At 43.3% G+C, this 18,377-nt stretch overlaps 1 protein-coding gene across 1 annotated transcript; it reads right to left on the bottom strand.

Annotated features, from left to right (window-relative positions):
- Positions 1-984: 984 nt before the first annotated feature.
- LOC140721005 (apolipoprotein L3-like) lies at positions 985-1,788 on the bottom strand. The gene has a single exon (XM_073035870.1). It carries the CDS (start codon positions 1,786-1,788, stop codon positions 985-987), a length of 804 nt encoding a protein of 267 aa, XP_072891971.1.
- Positions 1,789-18,377: the final 16,589 nt, after the last annotated feature.

The following is an 18,377-nucleotide window of genomic DNA, read 5'->3' as shown; positions in this document are numbered from 1 at the left end:
ACTCCAAGGCAGAGCACAAAGTAAATGGCCGGCAACATGGAAGTGTGCAGAGCACAGTGACCTGGGAGTATATGTCCACAGATCCCTGAAAGTTGCCTCACAGGTAGATAGGGTAGTTAAGAAAGCTTATAGAGTGTTAACTTTCATAAGTCAAGGGACAGAGTTTAATAGTCGCAGGGTAATCATGCAGCTCTATCAAACTCTGGTTAGGCCACACTTGGAATACTGTGTCCATTTCTGGTCGCCTCACTATAGGAAGGATGTGAAAGCATTGGAAAGGGTACAGAGGAGATTTACCAGCATACTTCCTGGTTTAGAGAGTGTGCATTATGATCAGAGATTAAGGGAGCTGGGACTCCTTCTCTCTGGAGAGAAGGAGGATGAGAGGAAACATAATAGAGGCGTATAAGATATTAAGAGGAGTAGATAGAGTGGACAGCAACCGCCTCTTCCCCAGGGCACCACTGCTCAATACAAGAGGACATGGCTTTAAGTTAAGGGGTGGGATGTTCACGGGGGATATTAGAGGAAGGTTTTTAACTCAGAGAGTGGTTGGTGCGTGGAATGCACTGCCTGAGTCAGTTGTGGAGGCCGATATATTAGTGAAGTTTAAGAGACTACTAGACAGGTATATGGAGGAATTTAACGTGGAGGGTTATATGGGAGGTTATATTGTGGGCCGAAGGGCCTGTACAGTGCTGTATTGGTCAATGTTCTATGTTGTAACCCGTTGATATTTGTGTCCAAGTCATTTATATATTTTGCAAACAACAGAGATCCCAGTACTGATCCCTTTCGAACACCCCTGATCACCCCAGCCAGAATAACACCGTTCCACCACTGCCCTCTGTCTATCTTGTAGTTCTTTACTCGGTGATGTTTTGATAAGTTATCCCTGATAAGAATTTCCATAACAAGCTTAGCCATAATGAGTGGAATGGATGAGACACTTCTTTTTCATTTTCTTACTCAGTCCTTTGGACCTTACCAACGCCTGTACCCAGTCACTCTCAAGAATCTTTCTAGAATTTTACAGATGACTCTATGGTCTTTTAATACTTCCTCTATCTTCTGAGCTTGATCTCGTATCTTTTTAGCCGCTTCAGATTCACTTCCCTGGTTGAGCTCAATTGAGTCCTTTGCAATCGAGTAGATATCCAACAATATAGAGACTACTGCCATAACTCCTGAAGCAACTGTTATTATGGGAGTGCCATAAAGTGGACATTTCGTTTCTGTTCGAGCAATGCCACTCAGTGCTGTCGGTTTCTTAGCTAGTTTTTCGAGGGCAGTTGTTTTACTCAATACTTGTTTGGCCATTATTGATCTTGTCACTTTCGCTGTTTGCTTGATAAAGGAATAACATCGATATCCAGCCCTAACGCCCGTTTTGATTTCATTATAATAAGATTCTGTAATTTCTCCCTCAACGAGATGAGACTGGAGAACACTGAAGATCTCTGTCAAGTGTTCTAAAATTTCATTCAGATCACTTTTATATAGTTTTATGATCACATCTACCTCTATTTGTTTTGTCGACTTCTCACCATATTCAACGAGGTCAGCTGTAAGTTTAGTGGCAGTACCAGCTCCACCTATACTCGCTCCCACAGCAGTGAGTACCAAGGAGATGCCTGCCGTGGTAGGAGCAGTAATTATTCCAGCTAAGACTAGTACACCACCTACAGCCCCCAGAGATGATCCAGTAACATTTGCAATTGTTGCACCTTTATGATACCGATCAACACCATTTGCAATCTCTTTTAGTTCACGTATATATCTGTTCATTCGACGTTCCCATTTAGGAAACTGATTTACAAAGTCTTGTATGGTCTTTGTTCCCTTTTGTAGTCCATCTTGGTCCCTGTTAAGAATAACAAATACTAATTTCCTCTCATTTCTTTTCAATTAAACACGTTCTTAAAATTGCATTGACAGAAACTGAATCACAGCAAAGTGTAAGAATTCAAAAAGAGGATGGACCGGTCATGCAAAAGTGAAATGATAGAATTCAGAACCAATGTGTTCCCATCAGGGTGATAATACTGATGAGATGAATATTGTAAGGAGTAACTACTGAAACGGACTTTGTGACAATGTTTGGTGCTGTGGCAGGTCGGTGAGTCCATATTTTTTGTTTTGCAATTACTGCATTTGTAGATTATCTGTGACTGAGAGATCTACCTATATCACAGTTTTGAAGTTGGGATAAATAGCGGGGAACCTTACTGAGCTCCCACTCGGGTTTGTGGAAAAATGCAGTTGGTGTGCAAAAGACCGAGAATGCATCAGTACAGGCTCCCTGAATCATTCCATCTCTTCTGAATTCTTGCCATTGAGAAATCTGACCTTGTCCTTGGCGATTAATCTAACAATTTATTGTTAATCCTGGTGTTTCACTTAATCCCAACCGTGCCTTCATGAATTATAACAATTCAATGAATATTGATTATCACGTTGTTTCACTGACTACCCTTGTTATTCATTTATTGATCACCTCATGGTGATAATCGGGTGTAGGCAATGACTGGTAATTGACCAATGAGACTGATTTGGGATGTCTGTTGTTAACATTTTCACTGTCCTCTAACAAGGTGCAATCTATGTTACCTGAATCCTGACACATTTCCATTGTGCAAACCCATCTCCATTGGATTCTACTCAAATAATGGATCTGGAAGAAAGAAAAGTTAACAAATATTAATGTCTATTGACATTGCAATGATATACCTCACAATGAAATGTGCACATTATATTTCAGTTCTGTAGAATTATCTCAAATTTCAATTAGCATAAAGGCAAAGTGGATGTCAGTAAACTCAAAAGTGTTGGAAATGTGTAGCTGTATAGGAAGACTCTGTTGCTACGTACCTGTTGGATATTTCCCTTACTTTTTTTTGTCATCTAAATGTGAATGTCTGAGGCTGTGACCAAAACTTTTAAATTCCAATTGGCCCGTGAGCCAAGTGTTCAGCTGTTTTGTTGATGTTGCAAAGCATGCCCCCATGTTCCACTGAAAATATGATTCTCTGAACAGAGCACCATTTGCCATGCCTGGTACATGGGTGGCGGGGTGTCAATATGTCTTGTTGGGTCTCGGTTATTTTCGATCCCTGGGTTGTTTTAGGAGGTCAGGAATGAGAGAGAAACTTTGATTCTTCACGATCACTTATTTTAAAGTTTAAACAAAGATGCAGAACATTTGAAACTTAATGAGGAGCTGAGAAACAAAGGAGAGATTAAAAAGACTATAGATTCAATGAAAACCGATGGAGCCTTTGAAAAATCTACCACCTTGATACTCGAGATACTTACTTCAGTTGTGCGCCTGTTGTTGCATAAGATCCTGAAAGGCAGGATTTATTAGCATTTGGAGAGACATAGTCTGATTAGGGATAGTCAGCCTGGCTTTGTTAAGGGGAGGTTGTGCCTTAAAAGCCTGATTAAATTCTTTGAGTATGTAACACAACACATTGATGAAGTTAGAACAGTGGATGTAGTGTATATGGATTTCAGTAAGGCATTTGATAAGGTTCCCCTTTCTAAGCTCCTTCAGAAAATAAGGAGGCATGGGATCCACGCGGTCATTGCTTTGTGGATCCAGAAATGGTATCCCACAGAAGACAAAGGATGGTTGTAGGTGGTTTGCATTCTACATGGAGGATAGTGACCAGTGGTGTTCCATACCGATCTGTTCTGGGACCGCTGCTCTTTATGATTTTCATACATTACCTGGATGAGGAAGTAGAAGAGTGTGTTAGTAATGACACAAAAGTTTGGGCTGTCGTTGTTAGTCAGGAAGCTATCAGACGTTACAGTGTGAAATCAATAGGTTGCAGAACTGGGCTAAGAAGTGGTAAATGGAGTTTAACGCAGATAAATGTGAAGTGTTTCATTGTGGTAGGTCAAATTTGAAGACAGAAAATAATATTAATGGTGAGACTTTTGGCACTGTTGAGTATCAGCGAGATTTTGGGCTCTGTGTCCATAGGACGCTCAAAGCTGCTGCAGGTTGATAGTGTTGGCCTTCATCAACCCTGGGAATGACGTCAAGAGTGGTACTGTTAAAGCTATAAAAGACCTTAGTTAGACCCTACTTGCATTACGGTGTTCATTTCTGGTCACCTCAATACAGGAAGGACGTGGAAGCCATAGAAAGAGGGCAGAGGAGATTTACAAGGATAATGCCTGGGAATCAAGGGGACATGCCTTATCAGAATAGCTTAAGTGAACTCGGCTTTTTCTCCTTGGATGAGCAGTGACCTGATAAAGGTGTATACGATGATGAGAGGCATTGAACTTGTGGATAGCCAGAGGCAGGGCTGAAATGGCAAACATGAGGGGGATAGTTTTCAGGTCCTTGTGAATAGGTACAAGGGGAATGTCAGGGGTTATTTTTTCACACAGAGAGTGGTGGGTGCGTGGAATGCACAGCCAGTGGCGGTGGTAGAACTGGGTACAGTAGAGTCTTTCAAGAGACTCTTAGATAGGTATATGGAGTTTAGAAAAATAGAGGGCTATACGGTAGGTTAATTCTAAGCAGTTTCTAGAGTAGGTTACATTGTTGGCTCAACATTGTGGGCCAAAGTGCCTGTAGATTTCTATGTTCTATTACAGAAATTCCTGAGATATCAGAATCCAATCAAAAGGCTACACAATTATAATAATTAAAACTCATGTAGCCAATTAAAAGATGAAAAGTTCAATTTTACTGCTACACTGCCTTCAGCCAGTAAGTGGAGATGAACTACCAGATTCCGTGAAAATACATGAGTTTGTTAACAATACAAATTGTTACAAACACAAATATTGACAGTAAATCTATGATTTTAGTATTACATTAATTCAACTAATATCTTATAAAACAATTGATTCAACAGTCTATACCAAAGAAGGTTTAAGAGAATGTTTTCCTCTGCTAGCCTGCAAGTCACTCTTTGGCAAGGTGTGGCACCTGCTTAGTACTCTGATCGGGGTCTCGGGAAGCCATTGGATCAGGTGGTGGATGGTCGTATGAGCAGCTGGTGCACATCACAAATTCTAGTTATGCGACCATTGATACCATGTAGATAATCTCTAAAGGTCACTCGTCTTCCAAAGCCACTGCTCAGAAGAAGGTAAGGGCATACCATTTCTGTAGCAAAAATTGGAAAGAACAATCGTGGTCAGAGATCATGATTGCCCATGCCATACCACAAGATACATAAGGATGATGCTGATGTTGGTGATGATGATGTTGATGCTGATGTTGCTGCTGATCTTGATGATGATAATTATGATATTATTGACGTTGTTGATGATCTTGATCTTGCTGTGAATTCTCACGTGATCATGATGGTATTCAACAGGATATTATGAAGCTGACTGCCACAGATTATTTGTGGGCAAAGTAGTATCTGGCATTCAGAATCAGAAGAATCAGAATCAGGTTTCTTATCACCACATGTGAAGTTTGTTAACTTCACATATTAATAAGAATAATATTGTAATAATAATAATAAGATAATCATAATAAGAATAACATATAGACAAGTAAATCAATTGCGTATAATGAATAGATTATTAAAAATGCATAAAGACAGAAATGCTGTATATTAAAAAATGTGGAAGTATCCAAAGCTTCAATGACCATTTTGGGATCGGTGGCAGTGCAGAAGAAGCTGTTCCTGAATCGCTGAGTGTGTGCCTTCAGTTTTCTATATCTCCTACCTAATAGTAACAGTGAGAAAGATGTATACCCAGGGTGCTCGAGGTCTTTAATAATGGACGCTGCCTTTCTGAGACACCGCTTCCTAAAGAAGTCCTGGATACTTTGTAGGCTGGTGCCAAAGATGGAGCTGACTCGATTTACAATCCAACCTTCTGCAGCGTCTGGCGGTCCTGTGCAGAAGTCCCCCCATACCAGACAGTGATGCTGCCTGTCACAATGCCCTCCACGGTGCAACTATAGAAGTTTTTGAGCGTATTTGTTGACATGCCAAACCGCTTCAAATTCCTTATAAAGTATAGCCGCTGTCTTGCCTTCTTTATGACTACATCAATGTGCTGGGACCAGGCTGGATCCTCAGAGATCCTGACACCCAGGAAATTAAAGTTGCTCACTCTCTCTACTTCTGATACCTCTATGAGGATTGGTACGCGTTCCCTCGTCTTACTCTTGCTGAAGTCCACAATCAACCCTTTCGTCATACTAACGTTGACTGCCAGGTTGTTGCTGGGGCACCATTCCACTAGCTGACATATCGCACTCCTGTACCCCCGCTCGTCACCACCTGAGATTCTACCAATAATGGCTGTATCGTCAGCAAATTTGTAGATCATGTCGGAGCCACACATTCATTTGTATACGAAGAATAGAGCAGTGTGCTAAGCACATACCCCTGAGGTGCGCTGGTGTTGAACATCAGCGAAGAGGATATGCTATTACCAATTTGCACAGACTGTGGTCTTCTGGTTAGGAAGTCGAGGCTCCAATTGTAGTGAGAGGTACAGACGTCCAGGTTCTGCAACTTCTAAATTAGAATTTGTGGGAAGGATGGTATTAAATGCGGAGCTGTATTCGATGAACAGCATCCTGACGTAATGTTGTCCAGGTGGTCTAAAGCCGTGACCATGGAGATTGCGCCTGCCGTTGACCTTTTGTTGACGATAGGCAAATTGAAATGGGTCCAGGTCCTTGCTGAGGCGTGAGTTCAGTTCAGTCATAACCAACCACTCAAAGCATTTCATCACTGTCGATGTAAGTGCTACTGGGTGATATTCATTAAGGCAGCCCACGTTATTCTTCTTTGTAACTGGTATAATTGTTGACTCTTTAAAGCAAGTGTGAACTTCTGCCCGCAGCAGTGAAAGATTAAAATGTCCTTGAATACTTCCGCTCGTTGGTTGGCACAGGTCTTCAAAGCCATACCAGTTATTCCATCGGGACCTTCTGCCTTGCGACGGTTCACTCTCTTTACAGACAGTCTAACATCTGTCTTCGAGACAGAGATCACAGGGTCATCAGGTGCAGCAGGGATCTTCGCAGCTGTAGTTGTATTCTCCCTTTCAAAGCGGGCATAGAAGGTGTTAATTTCATCTGGTAGTGAAGCATCACTGCCATTCATACTATTGGGTTTCGCTTTGTTGGAAGTAATGCCTTGCAGTCCCTGCCAGAATTGCCGTGCATTCATCGAGTCCATCTAGTCCATGCCAAAACATTTGAACTGACTACTCCCATTGATTTGCAGAGTCCATAGTCCTCCATACCCCTACCATCCATGTAGTTTTCCAGACATTTCTTAAACATTGAAGTGACAACTGGAGTTCAACACAGTGAAGTGGTTCCTTTTGGTAGGTCAAATATAATGGCAAAACTCTTGGCAGTGTGCAGGATCAGAGGGATCTTGGAGTCCGAGCCCATAGGACGCTCAAAGCAGCTGCGCATGTTAACTCTGTGGTTAAGATGGCATAATGTGTATTGGCCTTCAGCAATTGTGGTGTTGAATTTAGGAGCCAAGATGTAATGTTGCAGATTATATAGGACACTGATCAGACTCTACTTAGAGTACTGTGCTCAGTACTGGTCGCTTCACCACAGGAAGGATGTGGAAACCATAGAAAGGGTGCAGAGGAGGATGTTGCCTGAATTAGGGAGCATGCCTTATGAAAACAGGTTGAGTTAACTTGTCCTTTTCTCCTTGGAGCAATTGAGGATGTGAGGTGACCTGATAGAGGTGTACAAGATAATGAGAGGCATTGATCGTGTGGGTTGTCAGAGGCTTTTTCCCAAGGCTGAGATGGCTGCCACGAAAGGGCACAGGTTTAAGCTGCCTGGGAGTAGGTACAGAGGAGATGTCAGGGGCAAGTTTTTTTTTTACACAGAGAGTGGTAAGTGCGTGGAATGGGCTGCCGGCAAACGTTGTGGCGGATACGATAGGGTCTTTTAAGAGACTTTTGGATAGGTACATGGAGCTTGGAAAAATAGTGGTAATACTAGTATTTTCTAAGGTAGGAACATGTTCGGCAAAACTTTGTGGGCCGAAGGGGGTGTATTGTTCTGTCTATTTTCTATGTTTACAGGTTTCTAAATCTAGCTCACATGCACCACATGCTGGCAGATTATTCCATACTGTCACGAAATTTTCTCTCATGTTCCTCCTAATCTTTTCGCGTGACCCATGACCTCTGATTTTAGTCCCACTCAGCCTCAGTGGAAAGAACCTGCTTGCATTTACCCTGTTGATACACAATTATGTACACCACTATCAAATCTCCTATCAGTCTTCAAGATTCCAAGGAATAAAGTCTTAAACTGTTCAGTCTTTCTTTATAACTCAGGTCCTCCAGACATGGCAACATGTTTGTAAATTTGTTTGCACTGTTTCAATATTGTTTACATATTTCTTGTAAGTAGTTGACCGAAACTGCACAGAATACTCCAAATTAGGCCTCATAAATGTGTTATACAACTTGAACGTAACACCCCAGTGATTTATAAAGGCCAATGTGCCAAAAGCTTTATTTATACTACCCTATCTACCCGTGACACCTCTTCCAATGAAATATGGAACTTTATTCCCTGATCCCTTTTTCTATCACACTCCTCCGTGTCCTACTGTTCAGAGTGCAAGATCTACCCAAGTTTGTCCTACTGAAGTTCAACACCTCACACTTGTCTACATTAAATTCTATCTTCTTCCATTTTTCTGCCCATTTTTACAGCTGGTCCAGATCCTGTTGCAAACCATAATAGCTCTCCTGGCTGTCCACTACACCCCAATTTTGGTGTCATCTGTTAACCAAATTATCATGCATATCATTGATATATATGACAAACAATATATCCCACACTGATCCCTGTGGCACTCCACTAGTCATAGGCCTTCAATTAGAGAGGCTACCATCTACTACCTCTCTTTGGCTTCTCCCACAAAGCTAATGCTTAATCGACATTACTATCTCATGATGAATGCTGATTAACTGAACCTTTTTGATAAAACTCCGATGATGGATATTCTCCAATGCCTTGCTGTAGTCCATGACCTTGCCTTGCCTTCATCACGTCTCCTGGTAACTTCCTTGAAAAACTCTGAATGGTTGGTTAGAAATGGCCTACCAAGCACAAAGCCATGCTGACTAACCTTAATCAGCCCATGTCTATCCAAATACTTATATGTTTTGTCCCCCAGAATACCTTCCAATAAATTTCCTGGTTTATTTTTAGAGGATCCTCCAATCCTTTGGTTTCTCACCTGTTTCTCAGGATGATTTAGATATCTCTGCTATGGCCCAGCAGTTTCTACATAATCACTAGATGCAAAATCTTACCCTACACAGACTTCTGTCACCTGTTCTGTCTCATTCCCTAAAAGCAGATCAAGTCTTGCACACTCTCTCCTTAGATTTCTACATACTAAGTAAGGAAACTTTCCTGAACACATTTGACAAACTCTATCCCATCTAGTTCTGTTACAGTATGGGTTTCTCAGTCAATACGTGAAAAGTTAAAATGACCTGGTATTACAGCTTTATGTTTCCTGCAACAATCTGAGATCTCTCTGCAGATTTTCTCCGCTAAATCCATAATAGCATGGTTATACTTTACTTACTATTCAGTTCCACCCACAGTGCCTCATTACACAAGTTCTCCAGTCTGTCCTGACAAAGCAGTGTGGAGCATTTACAGATTAGTGTTTTATGCTCTCCGTTCATCAAGTCTTGCTGAATTCCATGGAGGCAATGTCTACCACCCTGCTCTTGTCAACCCTCTTTGTTATTTCTTCAAAAACCTCATGTGTATAAGGTCAGGCCTCAGAGATTTCTCTACGTATGTTTTAATTATATCTCATACCTCCTCTGCTGGAATGTGTTTATCTGCGAGACATCCCCATTTATGTTCACAAGTCATCATGATTTTCTTCACAGTAAAATCAGGAGGTGTATTAAATGAGCACCCTATCCCTCTCGTGTGGCTCCATGTATAAATGTCTTTGAGAGGCCGTAATCTCCCTCTCCTCCAAGAGGACCACAGCCTTGTCGTGGATTAGAGGATTGCATGCCCCAATGAGCTGGAGATCAATGTTGGCTGGAGTCATGGCTCTATGTTTTGGCTCTTGTTAGGATCACCCATGCAAACCAGGTCAAAGGGAGGACAGACAAAGAAGACCAGTTCTCCGAGTTCGGGGATCAGCTCAGGGCTAACAACCCTGACTGGTCAAGCAAATCTGTTATGGAAACTGCAATGAAGAATCCTTCTACATCTGAGTGTGATGGTATTCCTGAGTGTCCACCTGGGACTAGCAGGGCTGACAGAGTAAAACCGACAGGAAACTTCTGACACGATGAAGGAAGGCCTGCTTACTGGACAGACAAAGATGGAGGATCTTCATGGCTGCCCTAAACACTAGGTGGTGCAATGGGCAGAAGGTAATCTCCCTTCAGTTACTATTCATCCCTTAATATACTGAGAACAATAGAATGTGTCACTGGATTCTCCTTAATATTTCCTGTTAAAGCTATGTCATGGCCTCTTTATTTCCTCCTGACTTCCTCCTTGGATATACTCCTGTATCCCTGTACTCCAACAAGGACACACTTGATTCTCGACTCCTTGTTCCTCTTGCTAACCTGCCTTTCACTCTCACAGGAACATGTAGACTTTCAACTGTCACTATTTCATGTTTAAACGCCACCAGCTTTGAAGGTGAAGAGCCGGAGGTCGTAGTCCAGAAGAAACCAATAACTTAGGTAGGAAGATTGTCGAGTTTCTTCAGAGTGAATTCAGGGAGTTTGATGATAAGGTAATGGGCAAGACCTCCAGAGTAGTGATCTCAGAATTGCTACCCATGCTACGTGCTAGTGAGACCAGAAATAGAAAGATCACTCAGTTTAACACATGGCTCAGGAGTTGGTGTAAGAGGGAAGGCATCAGATTTTGGGATCATTGGGCTGTCTTCCAGGGAAGGTGGGATCTAAACAGGAGAGATGGTCTTCATCTGAACTGGAAGGGGACTTACATACTAGCAGGAAGGTTTGCTACTGCTGCGCGGTGGGGTTTAACTATAGTTGCGGGGGCTGTGAGGGTGTTGGGTGCGAACCACAGTGACAGAACAGTCAGTGGAGATGTCGTTAAGACTTCAAGTAAAGTCAAGTCAAGTCACTTTTTATTGTCATGTCAACTATAACTGCTGGTACAGTACACAGTAAAACCGAGACGTTTTCCGGGACCATGAAAACAATACAAAAAATGGTGCTACATGGAACAATACAAAAACTACACTGAACTACGTAACAGAAAACACAAAAATAAACTGCACTGGACTACAGACCTACCCAGGACTGCAAAAAGTGCACAAAACAATGCAGGCATTAAAATAAATAATGAAGAAGACAGTCGGCACTGTAGAGGGTAGTAAGTTCGTGTCAGACAAAGTCAGGAACCAAAAGGTTGAGCATTGTGCGACCTATGTCCTCAGCTGCTTATATCCCAATGTAAGAAGTATCGTAGGAAAGGCAGATGAGTTCAAGGCAAGCAATCAACACCAGGAATCATGACATTGTAACCATTGGCAAGACTTGGTTGCAGGAAGGGCAGGACTGGCAGCTCAGTATTTTGGGCTTCAGTTGATTAAGTCACTATAGAGCGTGAGGGATTAAAAGCTTCATGACCCAGAGGAAAAGGGTGGCAGCAGAACCTTCTTTGGTTTTCTCACCTTGTCCGTGTGATGACTGTGCGTGTCTGGCATCAGAATGGGTAATGCAAGCTGGCACAGAGACATCTTCAGCGTCAGTTCCTGCTTCAGAATGTGGTCAGCGCAGTGGAAAATGACAGCAATGACGTCCAGAGGATTCATCCCACGATCCTCTGGTCCCCTAACTACAAATAAATCACTGAAGTCTTCATCATCATCTTCCTCATCTTTCGAGGACAGTTCAGCTGACCATTCAGGATTCCTCGCCAGTTAATTGGCTGAGAGGATTCTGAGGAAAAATCGCCAAGGAAGATCTTCTGCAGGAGTTGTTTCGCTGTCCTCCAGTTTATCCTGGGACGCCTCCCGCATAGTCTGAAGAGACAGTTTGTGAGCATAATGATACTGTAATCCCAAATCCTTTACAATTTGAGAAAGAATATAATTTAGAGAATGGTTACTTCTATCCGGTAAACCGTTGCTTATTTCCTCCAAGACACCCTCAGTTCTTTCTGAGGTGTTGAATGAATTCTGATGTGATCGTTCCTTTGATTTCCCGAATTCTTCAGCGTCCGTTTTTCTCTGCCCTTCTGAGGTATGTTCCTTGGCTCGTTGTATTTCAGGTTGACTCTCATCGACCTCAATCCCACATTCCATCGCAATGTTCAGCTATTTGCTCCAGTCTCAGCAAGGACTAGTCCCTGTCCCTCAGTAGAATTACTTGTTCGATCTGAGAACGGAGCTTTTCAACAAGTTTTGCCTCATTTACATTTGATCGAAGGATGCTTTGTTGACGTTCTAACTTTAGATCTTTGAACGGTTTATTCAACTGTTCAGGAGTTATGTGTTGCTGGCTGACTATGAGAAAGAGCTTTGCTGGTGACTGTGTGAGAGAGGTGAAGAATCTTCTTTCCTTCTCACTGATAACCTCAAAGAAAATAAAGAGAGCAGCAGATGCTGCCAAAAACCGAGCATTCCCCTGGAAAGTTTCAGTATCGCCTCGGAGGTCAATGAATGCAGCAGCCTTTCGGAAAATATCCGTGTTACTCGTCCCAGAAGGGAGATACCAGCTGATCTCAGCCATTCCATCGGATATCCTGCGGGACATATTGCCACATTCCATCACAGAGTGCAGGAAGATGTTCTGCTGCATCTGTGCCTGACTCAGGTTGAGATTGACGATTCGGGATTTGGACACTGTGCATCTTTCCATTCTGAGCAAGGACACCGTTGGCATGGCTACTGTCACGATGGGCACCTCTACAACGGGGCTGCTGTCTGTAGGAGAATGCGGGCACCATGTTTTAAGAAAAGAGGAGAAGGGTGGCACCAGGCACTTCTGAAGATCCCCTCGCCTTGTCCATGGTGTGACTGTGCGTGTCTGGCAAACTGGCATAGAGACATCTTCAGCATCAGTTACTGCTGGAGAAAGTGGTCAGCACAGCCGAAAATGGCAGCAATCATATCCAGAGGATTTATCCCAGAAACCCTTGACCCTCTCTCTTTCATGGTATCATTTCATTCTTCATCATAATCTTCCTCACCATCTGAGGACTGATCAGGTAGCCAGTCGAGATTTCTTGCCAGGGAATTGGTTGAGAGGATCTTTTGGAGAAATCGCCAAGGAAGATCTTCTGCTCGAGTTGGTTTGCTGTCCTCCAGATTATCCTGTGACACCTCCTCCACGGTCTGAAGAGACGGTTTGTGAGGATAATGATCCGGTAATCTCAAATCCTTTACTATTTGTTTGGAGCTGAAATTATCAGACTCATTATTTCCAGCTGGTAAAATGCCCATCATTGTCTCCAATATACACTGTGCGCTCCTGGAATCTCAGTTCGCTTTGTCGAAAGCGGAGGTTGTGTAAAGGGGTTGTTTTGGGGATAGGTATGCAATTCTCTTTCTTCCATTTCCAGAAAATAAATCTCCTGTCCAAAAATTTATCGTTTTGATCCTATTACATAGAAACATAAAAAACCTACAGCACAATACAGGCCCTTCGGCCCGCAAGGTTGTGCCGAACATGTCCTGACATTAGAAATTACTAGGCTTACCTATACCCCTCCATTTTTCTAAGCTCCATGTCCCTATCCATAAGTCTCTTAAAAGACCTTATCGGATCCGACTCCACGACCGTTGCCGGCAGCCCATTCCACGCACTCACCACTCTCTGAGTAAAACACTTACACCTGACATCTCCTCTATACATACTCCTCAGCAGCTTAAACCTGTGTCCTCTTGTGGCAACCATTTCAGCCCTGGGAAAAAGCCCCTAACAATCCGTAGAACTAAAGAACACCAAGGCACAGTACAGGCCTTTCAGCCCTCCATGTTGTGCCGACCTATATAATCCTTAATAAAAAGAACTAAACCCATACTAACCCTCAACTCTCCATTTTTCGTTCATCCATGTGCCTGTCCAAGAGGCTCTTAAATACCTCTAATGTTTTAGCCTCCACCACCATCCCTGGCAAGTCATTCCAGGCATCAAAACCCTCTGTGTAAAACACTTACCCCTGATGTCTCCCCTAAACTTCCCTCCCTTAATTTTGTACCTATGGCCTCTTGTGTTTGCTATTGGTGCCCTGGGAAACAGGTACTGACTATCCACCCTATCTATGCCTCTCATAATCTTGTAGACCTCTATCTAGTCCCCTCTCATTCGTCTATGCTCCAAAGAGAAAAGTCCCAGCTCTGCTAACCTTGCTCATATGACTTGTTCTCCAATCCAGGCAACATCCCGGTAAATCTCCTCTGCACCCTCTCCATAGCTTCCACATACTTCCTATAATGAGGTGACCAGAAATGAACACAATACTCTAAGTGCGGTCTCACCAGAGATTTGTAGAGCCGCAACATGACCTCCCTACTCTTGAACTCAATCCTCCTGTTGATGAAGCCTAGCAATACATAGGCTTTCTTAACTACCCGATCAAAGTGTGCAGCGACCTTGAGGGATGTATGGATTTGAACCCCAAGGTCCCTTTGTTCATCCACACTCTTAAGTATCTGACCATTAATCCTGTACTCAGTCTTCTGGTTGGTCCTTCCAAAATGCATCACCTCACACTTGTCCAGATTGAACTCCATCTGCCATTTTTCTGCCCAACTCTGCAGCCTGTTTATATTCTGTTGCAACCTTCGACTACCTACAGTTCCATCCACAACTCCTTCAATCTTCGTGTCATCTGCAAACTTACTCACCCATCCTTCCGCCTCTACATCCAGGACATTTATAAAAATCACCAGGACATATCCCTGCGGCACTACACTAGTCACCGACCTCCAGGCAGAATACTTTCCTTCCACAACTACACACTGCTTTCTTCCTTTAAGCCAATTTTTTTTAGCAAACAGCCAAGGTTCCACATATCCCATGCCTCATGACTTTCTGGATGTGTCTCTCATGAGAGAGCTTGTCAAATGCTTTGCTAAAGTCCAGATAGACCACATCCACTGCCCTACCCTCATAAATTTATTTTGTTACCACTTCAAAAAACTCAATCAGGCTCGTGAGGCATAATGTTCCCTTCACAAAGCCAGGTTGACTATCCATGAATAGACAGTACTTCTCCAAATGCTCATAGATCCTTTCCTTAAGAATCCTTTCCAGTAGTTTGCAGACCACGGACGTACGACTCACCGGTCTATAGTTCCCAGCGTTCTCCCTATTACCATTTTTTACACAAGGGAACGATATTTGCTATTCTCCAAGTCCTCCGGCACTTCCCCTGCACACAAAGAGGATTCAAAGTACATAGCTAATGCTCCTATGATCTCTTCTCTCAATTCCCACAACAACCTAGGGTGCATGATATCTGGCCCTGGGGATTTATCAATCTTAATGTTTTTTAAGAAGATCCAGTACTTCTTCTTCCTTAATTTCCACATTGTCCAGCACAAAGGTCGGCTCTACTTCGACCTCATCCTGATCAAGATCCTTTTCACTTTTGAATACTGAAGCAAACTATTCATTTAGGACCTCCCCAATCTCCTCCGCCTCCAGGCACATGTTACCCTCTTTATCCTTTAGTAGTCCCAACTTCGTTCTCGTCATCCTCCTATTCTTCACATACGCATAGAACGCCTTGGGGTTCTCCTTAATTCTACATGCCAAGGCCTTCTCATGCCCCCTTCGAGCTCTCCTAAGTCCTTTCTTTAGCTCCTTCCTGGCTACCCTAGAGTTCTCATTAGCCCCTCCTACTTCCTGCTTCTTATATCTAACATATGCTTCCCTTTTCCTCTTGACGAGTTGCCTCACATGTTTCGTCAGCCACGGTTCCCTTTTCCTACCATTTCTTATCACACGATCAATGCCTGTAATCAACTTAAACACCTCTAGCAGGTCACCTCTCATCCTTCGTCGCTCCATGGAGAAAAGGCCGAATTTACTCAAACTTCTCTCATAAGGCATGCTCCCCAATCCAGGTAACATCCTTGCAAATCTCCCCTGCACACTTTCTATGGCTTCCACATCCTTCCTGTAGTGAGGCGACCAGGACTGAGCACAGTACTCTAAGTGGGGTCTGACCAGGGTCCTATATAGCTGCAACATTACCTCCCAGCTCCTAAATTCAATTCCATAATTGATGAAGGCCAATACATATTATGCTTTCCAAACCACAGAGTCAACCTGCGCAGCTGCATTCAGTGTCTTCTGGACCTGGATCACAAGATCCCTCTGATCCTCCAAACTGCCAGGAGTCTTACCATTAATGCTGTATTCTGCCAACGTATTTGACCTACCAAAATGGACCACTTCACACTTATCTGTGTTGAAATCCATCTGCCACTTCTCATCCCAGTTTTACATCCTGTCAATGTCCCGCTGTAACCTCTGACAGCCCTCCACACTATCCACACCTCCAGCATTTGAGTCATCAGCAAACTTACTAACCCATCCCTCCACTTCCTCATCCATGTCATTTATAAAAATCATGAAGAGTAAAGGTCCCAGAACAGATCCTGAGTCACTGCACTGGTGACCGACCTCCATGCAGAATACGACCCGTCTACAACCTCTCGTTGCCTTCTGTGGGCAAGCCAGTTCTGGATCCACAAAACAATGTCACCATTAATCCCCTGCCTCCTTACTTTCTCAATAAGCATAGCATGGGATACCTTATCAAATGTCTAGCTGAAGTTCATATACACTAGATCTACTGTTCTTCCTTCATCAATGTGTTTAGTCACATCCTCAAAAAATTCTATCAGTCTCGTAAGGTATCACACAGTCCAGGGTATTTGCTGTGACAGATGTCCTATTGAAACACACCGTTTTTGTCCTATATCACAGGGATGAACGGTGCCGTGCCTCTGGCTGGTGATCCTCTGTCATTTTCCGTTGTCCTGGCACAGTGTGTACTGAGTACCGTCAGTAGAAGATCACCATGGTGTTATGTGTGATGAGAAAACCATAGGGAGATGGGGTCCAGAGTTGGCCCCCCGTGAACTATGCTGCTAAAGAGAGGGAGAGATAAAGAAGGGGAGAGGCGCCATGCTGCACATGCTGATAATGAGAGAGACACAAGGATTTAAAATTATGGCTTCTTCGCTGATTGTTGACTTTACTCCCAAGGACTCTGCCTGCTTGTGTGAATCCTTGCTGACACAGCAGAGTGATGCCAGGTGCCTGCTGAGACAGGAGGGAGTGGCCAGTTTGATGGACATGATCAGTTAATGGATGGCTGGAACCCCGGCTAGGGAGATAAAAGACGAGTCTGCTGAGACACAGGCAGACACGCCACTGGACACTGAACGAGTGTTGTGCACCCACAGGAAGGTGGGGGCTTGGAGCGTCGATTCGGGGGAATCGGTCAGAGGCTCACAGTGTGTTAAGGCAGTCTGGTGGGGGCTTGTGTGTGTGTCCACCCTCGCCTGGGTGACAAGTCTACCACTGAAGAACGGTCTGGCCTAGAACGGAGGGGTCATAATTGGTGACCACAACAGTACAACGGAACAAGGAGACAACGGAAGGTTTGCCTGCTGCATCCGCTCATCTCTCGTTCGCTCTCTCTCTCTCTCCAACGTCACAACAGCAACTACCTCATTCAAACTGAACTGAACCGAACTCTGCATTAGCTTAAGAATATTCATTTACCCCTAGACTACGATAGAGCTTTGATTTGATTCTTATTCCTACACTTCTATATTTATCATTGCTAACCTGTTTTATATGTGTATTTGCATTTTTGACACTGTATTACTTAGTTTACTAATAAACATCTTTAATTACAGTACCACCGGATTCCAACGTATTATTCCATTTCTGCTGGTTTGGTAACCCGGTCACGGGGTACGTGACAATGGCAACTTGGAACTGGCCATAGAATCATACCTGGCCTTGGTGACACCAAAACAGGAGGACTGGGTACAGACTTGATGTCCTTAGTAAATGATGCTTGTACTTTAAATCGATGGAGTGTAATGAAGATTCTGCAGACTCTTTTCCTGGAGTAAAATCAGAGAATCGTTGAAATATTCAGCAGGTCAGGCAGCATCTGTGGAGAGAGAAACAGGGTCTGTGTTTCAGTCCAAGTGTTGGTGAGTCTGTCATATGAGGAAAATTTGAGTTGATCATCTCCTTATTCACTGGGGTTTAGAAGAAATAGTTGTGATCTCAATGAAAATAGTCCGGAGTTTAACATTGCTGGATACAGGGAGGATGTTCCCACTGGCTAATAAGTCTAGGACCACGGCACAGGACGA

Source organism: Hemitrygon akajei, unplaced genomic scaffold (genome assembly GCF_048418815.1).
Source record: "Hemitrygon akajei unplaced genomic scaffold, sHemAka1.3 Scf000049, whole genome shotgun sequence".
NCBI lineage: Eukaryota > Metazoa > Chordata > Chondrichthyes > Myliobatiformes > Dasyatidae > Hemitrygon > Hemitrygon akajei.
The sequence above is the reverse complement of the archived record's forward strand: the minus strand, read 5'-3'. Positions and strand labels throughout refer to the sequence as shown.